The 10,156-nt window shown below is 41.1% G+C and overlaps 1 protein-coding gene across 1 annotated transcript in view; it reads right to left on the reverse strand.

Annotated features, from left to right (window-relative positions):
- Positions 1-7,791, reverse strand: part of GADL1 (glutamate decarboxylase like 1) — a 143,030-nt gene extending 135,239 nt beyond the window's left edge. The window contains exons 1-2 of the mRNA XM_063114873.1: positions 7,624-7,791; positions 717-843 (exon numbers count right to left, since the gene is read on the reverse strand). Coding sequence (XP_062970943.1) covers positions 717-843; positions 7,624-7,776 — 280 coding nt within the window. The 5' untranslated portion in view covers positions 7,777-7,791. The remainder of the gene's footprint in view (positions 1-716; positions 844-7,623) is intronic.
- Between the last annotated feature and the right edge of the window lie 2,365 nt (positions 7,792-10,156).

Here is a 10,156-nt window from a genome sequence, read left to right on the forward strand (position 1 = left end):
TCCCATTTTTAAAACGTGTTCACTGGGTATAGAGGACATTAACAGTCAAGTTGGAATATTACTTCAACATAAGACTGACATCACGTTACTGCATTTACAAAAGATTGCAGTGGTCATTGCCTTACTGTGAAACAACCATAGCAAAAACTTATCATGCATTCATTTTTCTTATATCTTCCTAAACCTAAAGGCTTTTATTTTTTGATTCTGCCAGATTTGGTAAAATAATATGGTAATTAACAACTGCCAAGAGTTAGTTAGTGTCTTCCAAATAAATCTATTCCTGTTTATATTAAAGATACCCTCTTGAGCATTTTTTCCCCCTTTTCTTCATGTTGTGGGCCATCCAAATTTAAAATCCCTTAATAAATTCATATAATCAAAATACTGTTTGCCTGTTTAGACCAACATAAGAAATGATAAGTAACAGTCATAATATATGATTTTGATTAGAAATGGAGGATGGGATTTGGCAAGGAGTAGGTGATATTTACATATAAACACTAACACCATCAGTTTTCTTATCAACTTATCTCTGGCCTTGACAAGGACTCTGGATTAAAAAATAAATGGACCATCATAAAAACATCAGAACCACTATTTTTGGATCATCCCATAAGCACTGTCATACTTAGCTTCATTAAGAGGCAAATAAATGCTTTAAGAATGTGAACTTGCCGGAGGTACAGATGGAGGAAGTAAATTAAAGTTCTTACTAGTTTTGACACTGTAGCGTATGACATCCCGGCAGAGTTCCAGCAGCCTGTGGTGTGGCTCGCCTGTGTCCCTCATCTCCAAGTCAAGAAGTTGCTTCAGTTGTTCAGGAGGCTGCCATTCACACACCTGGAGATTCAGCAACAACACACAATTAACTGCATACCCACCAGAGTCAGGTATTGAGAAGATGTTAAAAGCATGGATCCTACCCTTATGAAACTTCCAGGCAAATGGGAGAGACAGAGATTTAAACGTGCAGCCACAGTTCAGCATGAAGAAAGCTTTGAGAGTAATGCAGATGTTAGGACAGATGAGAAGCTGCATCTTAGATTTGCAAGTTCAAAGGTTTCCTGGAAGAACGGATACCTAAGTTGTTAGATAAAATAAGAGTAGAGTGAACCAAGCAAAGGATAGGGGATGGCGTAATGCAAAGGTGGTTCTAGATGAAAGTAACAGAAGTAACAAAGGCTGAAAAATAAGGGGGCCTATGGCACATCTGAAAATTTAAGTTTGGTGTGGCTAATAAGTAAAGCTGGAATACTAAAATAGCTAAGTTTTCTCTCTGCTTGTACCCTTGGCCTGTACAGTCTATTATCAACCTAGCAACCAGAGTGCTCCTCTTAAACCTAAGCCATGGTCATTCCAATAGCTCTCCATTTTCCTTCCACATAAAAGCTGAAGTCCTTACGAAGACTAAAAATGATTCTACTATCTCCTCCCACATCTGCAGTTTTGCTTTCTGTGGTTTCAGTTATACACAGTCCTGTGCTACAAAAATGTTAAATGGAAAATTCCAGAAATCAACAATTCATGTTTTATTTTTTATTTTTTTATAAGCATATTCATTGTTACAAATCATACTTATTCTTTATGCCCCTTAGCCAATCTCTTCCCTTCCCCCTCCCCCTCTCCTTTGCCCTCCCCCCTTCTCCCCACCCCCATCTAATAACCATAGATTTGTTCTCTCCATCTGATAAACTGTTCCTCTGTTGGTTTGTTGCCTAGATGATATGTCCAGGACTGAGACAGGTGTGATCAAGTCCTCCCCTATTATCATAAATCAGATGCTTCTCCTATTACTCTGGAGCGTGCTTTGTGGAGAGAGAGGACCTCTTCTTTTCTTTTTCTTTTGGGTCTCTGCTGGTGCCTCTCCATGTGTCAATGCAGTTGAGAGCGTGACGTGCCATCTGCACGGTGGCTGTGGCTGCTGCTATAGAGACTAGCTGCTTTTGTGGCAGCCATGGCAATTGCAGTGGCTGTGTTGGGTTACCCATGTGAAAATGGTGTTTTGGGTGTGCTCTTTACCTGGTTGTGGCTGGGCTCATCTTCCCCCTGGTTCCAGGCCTCAGGGCCCTGGTGGGGCCCCGGGGCAGTGGCAGCTGCTTGCCAAGTTGCAGCTGGGTTCAGCTTCCCTCAGCAACATGCCTCATTCTAAGGTGGTGTTGTGCGGCAATTGGGGAGGGGGGAGAAGAAGAAGGGAAGGGGGAGGGGAAGTAGGTGAGAAGAAGGGGAAGGAGGGGGGAGCGTGATCGAGGACCATGCCCTTCCCATTCCGGCAGGGAAGACCAGGGAGCTTCCAGCGGCAGCTGGGTCAGTCGTAGTTAGGCTGGATGCAGATGTTGCAGGGTGTGGCTGAAGCCCTCGGCCTCCCACTGTCTCGGCATGGGAGGCTGGGGCACTTCCTGTGGCAGCTCAGTGGTCACCAATGGGCTGGTTGCAGAAGTTGGGGCAGCATGGCTGAGGCCACTGGCCCCCCACCACCCTGGCTCAGAAGCCCGGGGTGCTACCAGTTGCAGCTAAGTGGTCATCACTGGGCTGGTTGTGGATGCTGGGCATGTGTGGCTGAAGCCCTTGGCCTCCCACCACCCCAGCTCTGGGTGCTTCCTGCGGTGGCTTGGGGGTCATCACTGGGCTGGTTGCAGATGTCAGGTGGGCATTGCTGAGGCCCTTGGCCCTCCCTCTTCCCTGGCTTTGGAGCCCAGATGGCTTCTGGTCCTTCTAGGTTTTATAGGTGTTCTTTGGTGGTGTTAGACCCTTACTAGTTGTTATCAAATTTTGTCTCTGATTTGTGGGTATTCTGTTTTTTCTTTCAGTTCTGTTTTGGGTTATTTTCCATTCCTACCAATTAAACTCTGCACTGGAACTAATTTGTTGTCTTTTGCTTACTTCTAAAATGGTGGAACTTCCTGTGGGGACCAGCCCTTGAGCTCTGTAGTTGAGCTAAATTGCTTCCTTGCTGCTGATTCCCTGGGGAAAGCTTTTTGTGCTGCTCAGGTTTTAATTGTTGACCTCGTATGTACTTCCAGGTCTCATGAGGTCTGGTGCACCTGGGTTGTGTAGAAACTAGGGTCTGGGCCTGAGTCTTTTAAGCAAACTGCACCCGCTACAGTTCTATATTCCTGACCAGTCTCCACTGAGTGGTCCGGTGCTGATTTGGGGGCAGATCAGCTGTCCTTGCTGTGCCCCCCAGTGTTCCCCTCGTGGGCCTGTTTCCCCCACTGCCCATACTCAAAACACTTCCCATAGGACAGGCCATGTGCCAGTCCCTTGTGATGACTCACCAGTCTCTAAGTGGTTCCTTTTCTCTGTTGTCTGTGGCTCCTTGTTCCCATGTGGGTCCACAGGAACCCTATTAGGAACCCCGGGGGCCACCAAGGCCCTTTTCTCCCCTGCAGCCTCCAAACAATTTCATTCAAAGGGCACAGCTGTGGCTTTTGCCAGCTCCTGTTCCAAGCACTCATCAAGGCCAGACTTCAAGTGTCCAGGGCTCAAAATGGTGGGAGCAATCCTTTCTTTCTCTCATCGTGGCTTCTCCTGCCTTCATGAACTCTGTAGGTCTCTCCTCCTCTTCCCCTGAGTTCTAGTGGCCCCAGCTTGGCTGTTGTTGCTTTTTAATAGTTGTAAATTGGCTGATTTATAGGAGAGAATGATGCTGGGGCCCAACTATTCTGCCATCATGACCAGAAACCTCATAGGTTTTAAATTGCATGCTGTTCTGAGTAGTGTGATGAAATCTTGTGCCATCCAGCTCCGTCCTGCCTGGGATGTGGATCATGCCTTTGTCCAGCATATCCATGCTGTCCAGGCAACTCACCCATTAGTCACTTAGTAGCTGTTTCACTTATCAGATCATAGTGCTTGTGTTATTTTATTTAATAATAGTCCCAAAGCACAAGAGTGCAGTGCCTAATTTATAAATTAATCTTTATCATAGTTATAGTACAGGAATAAACATAACTTTTTCTACTCTTCCTTTTTCCATAGCAATTATCACTTTACAACATACTATGTTATTCATTTATTTATTATATACTACATAACCTTCTTGAGAGCAGAGATCTCAGTCTGTTTGTTCTCTGATCCCAAGTAATTAACACAGAGTCTGGCACATAATAAGTGCTCAATAAAGATATGTTGAATGAATGAATGAATGAATGGATGGATAAACAAGCTCAGACCGTGGTAGGCTTTATGTGGCATGTTACAGAGTTTAGTTGGCTGAAAGGAAACCATAAAATGTTTAGTGTACAGGAATGAAAAGATCATATTTGTGTTTTGGACAAGAATTTAGTTGCTATGTGGAGATTCCAAGTAAAACTGGAAATAGGTTACTGTAATAAACGAAGTATAAAAAGGTGGTGGTCTGGATGACAGTAGATGCTGTAGGAATGACACAGATAGTTTCCAGAGATATTTAAAATGCAGAATCAATTAAACTTGGAAATCAATTAAAGGTTGAAGGTGAGAGAGAGGGATGAGCCAAGTATGATCCTGAGGTTTTTAATTTGCACAAATGGATTGATGGTGGTGATGTGGAGATAACAGAAGATTCTGGTTGGGGGTGGGGTGGGAATGATGAGTTTTGAGCATATTTAGTCTAAGCCACCTTCAGAACATCCAAAAAGGGTGTAGCTGTTGGTGTGAGACTCTTGTGAAGGAGCAGGGACAGAGGTCCAGGCATATACTATGATTTCATGACAGTGGATAGATCATAGTGCACAGAGAGAACATATCAAAAAGAGAAGACGATGCAGGATCTCCCCACTGGGCAACACCAACACTTAAGGAATGGGCACACAAGCTCACCCAGGAGGTAAAGGACAAGCCAGAGAAGGGGGGAGAATCCTAGGAAAGTTTAGTGCTATCAAAACCAAGAAAAAAGAATGTTTTAAGAAGGAGGATACAGTCAGCACTGTCAAATACTTCTGAAAAGCCAAATTAAATAAAGACTGAGAAGTACTCATGGGATTTACCAACAAGGAGGTGTTCCTGGCAAGAGCAGTTTGACTTAAAGAGGTGGTTGCAGAGGCCAGATTGCAGTGAAGTGAGGGTGTAGGAGGTGAAGAAATAGAGGGAGGGAGTGTAGACGATCTCAAAAAAGTTTGGCCATGGAGGGAAGGGGAGAGACAAGGGAGTAGCCAGGGTGTGAGAGGACGGGGAGAGGGGAGGTGGGGGGAAGCGGGAGGAAGCATCAAGTTGTACAAGAGCTATGAAATTAAGCTCCGATGTTATAACCATGACAGGCAAATCAGAAGTGCCTGAGAGAGTCAAAAGAAATGACTGCCGATATGCTCAGCAACATGGAAGATTCTCAAATGCATTTTGCTGAGAGAAAATAGCCAGACTCAAAAGGCTACTTATAATATGATTCCATCTACATGACATTCTGGAAAAGGCAAACACTGTAGGTCAGAAAACAGCACAGCAGTTTCCAGGGGCTACTGAAGGGAGGGGAGGAGTTGACTAAACAGGGGCATAGGGCAATTTGGGGGGCAATGGATTGTGGTGACAGTTACATGACGTGTCAAAACTCATAGAACTGTACAATAGAAGGCGTAAACTTTACTGAATGTAAACTATATAACTAATTTTTTTTAAGTGGTTGAGAAAGGATATCTACTGGAAAGAGCACTAGAAGTAATCATCTCAGTGAGCATGGATGTATTCACAGGTCACCTGTTAATGGTCCCGTTGGATCTCAGACAAAGTAGGCTGTTAGTGGTATAAAAAGTTCACCTCTTTCCCCATCCCCGACATAGCTTTCCATCCAACTTCACAGGGACAGCCTGCACATCCACTGCCCTGCAATCCACTTGTGGTTCCTTAACTAGTAACATAGGACCATAAATCCCCTTTTTTCTCATCTCCCATTAGTCCCCTATGTGAGCCCTTCTTTCCAGGGAAAAAGATCCCCAGGCTAGGTTAAATACCTCTTGTCCTTTTGCAATGCTCTTTCCATTTTTGCCTTCCTGCTTTTTTCAACACCCCTAGAAATGAGCACCCTCCCACCCCCGACTTCTCTCAGTCTACCAAAATCTGACTTAACCTTTACATTCCACATCAAACCTCAAAGCACCCACTCCTCTATGAAATCCCAAAGACTGTGCCAATCTCACGGCATTGAACACATTCTCACTGGGACCCCTGTTCTCTTTTCTAATGAAAACTTATCCTTCCAATTAGGTTATAAATTCTGCTCAAAGCTAGGCCTTTACCTTATTTTTCTTTTTATCCTCCAGGGCTGAATATAATGCCTTATGTGAAGCTCAGAATCTAACACTTAGTTAATATTTAATGACTAAATAAAGGCCAATTAAAAAAAAAAAAACTTGCCAGAGGAGCAGTGTGCTCCAAAATAAAGCGGGCCCAAAGAATTTCACAAGAACAAAGACTAGGAAAAAATGCAATTATAAATACATAATGTGGATGAATAAGAAATACCAACAGTAATATTGCCTTGAACATAAGTAAGGATTATGTCAATCTATTTTCCTATTAGTTTTTCCAAATCCAAGTCATCAAAACTTCAGAATATACATCACCACATTTAAAATCTTTTTTAAATGATATTTATTTCTGGCTAATAAAATTGGAATAAAAATCTCATCTGTACATCCATTTGTTGGTAATCTAATTCCAACTTGAAATGTGATCAGTGTGATAATGGATAATTTATCAATTTTGAGAAGCATATAGAGGATTAGTTAAGAGAGCAGACTTTGAAGACAGACAGCCTGGATTTTAGGACTAGCTCTGATACACACTAGCTTATGATCTTGGACAAAATATTTGACCTCTTTGTGCCTCACTTTTTCCTTCATCTCTAAAATGGGGATAATAAATTGTACTTGCCCCTTAGGGTTTTTGTAAAGAGTAAATACACAGATACCTGTGGAGTAATTCTTAGAACAGTGCCTAGCTCATAGTAAATACTCTTAAGAGTGGATAGCAGTAGTAGTAGTAGTAGTAGTAGTAGTAGTAGTAGTAGTAGTAGTAGTAGTAGTAGTAGTAGTAGTAGTAGTAGTAGTTAGTAGTCTAATATCAATTTGAATCTGAATTTCAGCTTGAATTTGCAACCTAGAACCAATAATTGATAACCATTGGGAATCAGACTTAACAATCCAAGATTTCCAGTCTAAGCTCAGACAAGTTCATGGTAAGGAACTTTGGAAATGTAATAGAAAAAGTTTTTACATGCTTTTCTACCTTCTGCTTGATTTTCACTAGCTACATAAAGAATATGCACAAGAAAATGGAGAGCAAACTGTGTTTTAGAGTGTGTATAAATCAGATCAACAGGTTATTTATAATGTGTGTTATTATCTAGGGCAAGAATTTCATCTCTGTGCTTCGTGGTCTTATCTGGTTAAGCTCTGGGATCTCAGCCAATCTCCCAACAAATGGCTGCTGACAGAGTAAGGCATGAATCCTTCAAGGAAAGCAGACTCTTGGTGGGGGTCAGAGAGGCAGGTGGCCCAATCTTTGGTATCTGGACATCCCCTTGAGAAAAAGATGTAGAAGAAACAAAAGCTTGTGTTCCTCATTTCCCTTACATTCATTCATACAGACTTAGAAAAAAACCTATCTTTCCCATTCCTGGGATTTCTTACAGGTTTTTATTTTTACCTTCTCATTGACATCTGTAGCCTTCAAAACCACCTCTTCCATTATTAGCTTCCAGGCCTCTTCAACAAATTTTTCTCCTGCTTTTGCATCTGTTGTAGGGCCATTCAGTACAACCCCATCCACAAGAACAGCACTCTTCTTACTTGGAACCATCTCTTGTTGATCAGTATCTCCTGGAAACACACAAAAAATTTGTGTTTGAGGATAATCTCATAAGTTCACACAACAAAACACAGCGGAAAAAATGGACCACTATTCCAGCTCCAAACTGCATACCTTCTTTTAACACCTGAAGGCATCATTAGGGGCACTGAAGTTGACAATTTGTTATGGCATCTAATGGCATGATAGAGTTAAGGGAAATTTCAGGAAGCTCACAATTGATGAGTGAAGTAAATCTACCTTATTATATATTCTCCTCTGCACTGAACTGAGTTAGGCCATGGAGTGGATGACCACTTATTCAGCACAATTCCAGGTCTGATCAGGAAGGGTATCATTTGTATGCAGCAATTCCCTAATGGCTTCCATAATTAGGGAGATGGATTACAAAGCAACCACCACTAAAAGCGAGTAAAACATTCATAGGGGTTCCCACAAATGTACAAATGTTTAATGATCACCGTCAAATCCTTTCCTTGGAGACATCCCTCCACTTCACCACAGCAGGGCATGAGGTGGAGGGACAGAAGTTAGGCATTTGGAGAAAAGGATGGGGAAGAGGTCCTTCAAATTTCACCTAGAATTAATACCACCTCTATGCATATAATTATCTTCTTGAAATATAAATCATATAATAGTTATTCTTTCACAATCTGGTACATTGAGCAGACAAATCATATCACTAAAGTAGCAAGCCTCTGACTTCACTTTCTTGTGCAAATTCACTTAGCATTTCTGAGCCCTAGGATGAAGTCTGTGCAGAGGCGAAGAAAACACACCTGGCCACATGCAAATTGTTTTCCTTAAGAAAATGATAATGCATTTCCAGACTGAAATGACAAATTGAATTTTATAAAGATCCATCCTGTATTTGATGCATCTGAATTGTGGAAAGGGACTGAGAGAGATCATCTGGTCACCTTCAAGAAAGTAAACATTGAAATCTTCAGAGGCAGAGAGCTACCTGCTTCCCTCTTGTAGGACTGGCACCCATAAATATGTTTCTCCAAATGTATGTACCCTCTTCCTTTAGGTGTATGTAGCTGTTAGTCAATTTCTCCATGAACTAGATTACAAAGTTTGCACAGGAGGAAAGTCTTATTCCATTCCTGCAGCATCTTGTAATAGCATCAGGGAGTGTGGAGGAGCTAAAGAAATGTAAATGCAACCCATTTTACTCACCCTTGCAAACACCTTTCAATGTACAAAAAGATATTTTTGAACCAAGTTCATGTCTATTTCATGTACACACTGTCTTGTAATTTGTTAAGGATAACCTGATTTTCTCTTTTAATACATCATTCCTAAAGAAGAAGAAATATGTGTTACAAGTATTAATTTTACATTTTAAGCCAGTGTTTAAATGATCCTCTGCATGACAGACACTGCTTTGTCTCCATAATCTCTCATCCATTTCCTGCTGAAAGATGTTACAAAAAATGAGCAGCATGATGATTTGTGTAAACCCATCTTTAATGCCTTTAAACTTTTAAACTTGCACAGGCAGTTAAGCACAGGCAGAAAGACGGCACAGAACATGTTCAGGACCATACAACTGCCAGTCAGTGACTAAAGGTTAAATGTCAACATGGAAATCTATACCTGAGAAGAAAGGTTACTGCTTTCTCAAAATAGCCCTCACAGAAATAATCGTGGCAAGTTAATCCAGATATACAACCAATATCTGACACAAGCTTTGATTTGATCACATTCTCTTCTTTCAATCAGTATCTCTCTCTTCTTTATAATGGATGTCTTCATTTAGTTGTGGAAATTCATGGAAACAATTTCTTAAAGTATTTTTCAGCACTGCATCTCGTGCAGTGCCTTATCTTCAAAATCCACCTTAAATATGCCGAAGGTCTATTTTAAAAATGCTCTAAATGTATGTATTTGAAACATTTCTACTATTACTAAGGGCTCTGATAGTACTAATGTTTATTGTGCCTTAGACTCCATCTTCTCCTCAAAGTTAAATATTCTGGTAAAATTCTGTGGCTTTATAAACTCTTTAGTTCACATATATATATGTATGTATGTATACATATGTATATGTATTTATTTATTTTATTTTATCTTAACTTCTCAATATACATTGTAGCTGATTTTCGTGTCCCTTTACCCATCCCTCTTTCCCCCCTCCCTCTTTCCCCTGCCTCCCATCTACATCATATTTGTTCACTTGACTTGAAAGTTCAAGGAATTGTTGTGATTGTTGTGTCTTCTTCCCCTGCCTTATCTGTTTGTAAATATATTTATTTATTTATTTTTCACTCCCACAAATAAGTGGTATTTCTCTTTCTGTGCTTGACTTGTTTCACTTAATATATTTTTCTCTAAGTCCATTCATGTTACTGTAAATGGTAGTATT

Source organism: Cynocephalus volans, chromosome 11 (genome assembly GCF_027409185.1).
Source record: "Cynocephalus volans isolate mCynVol1 chromosome 11, mCynVol1.pri, whole genome shotgun sequence".
Classification (NCBI taxonomy): domain Eukaryota; kingdom Metazoa; phylum Chordata; class Mammalia; order Dermoptera; family Cynocephalidae; genus Cynocephalus; species Cynocephalus volans.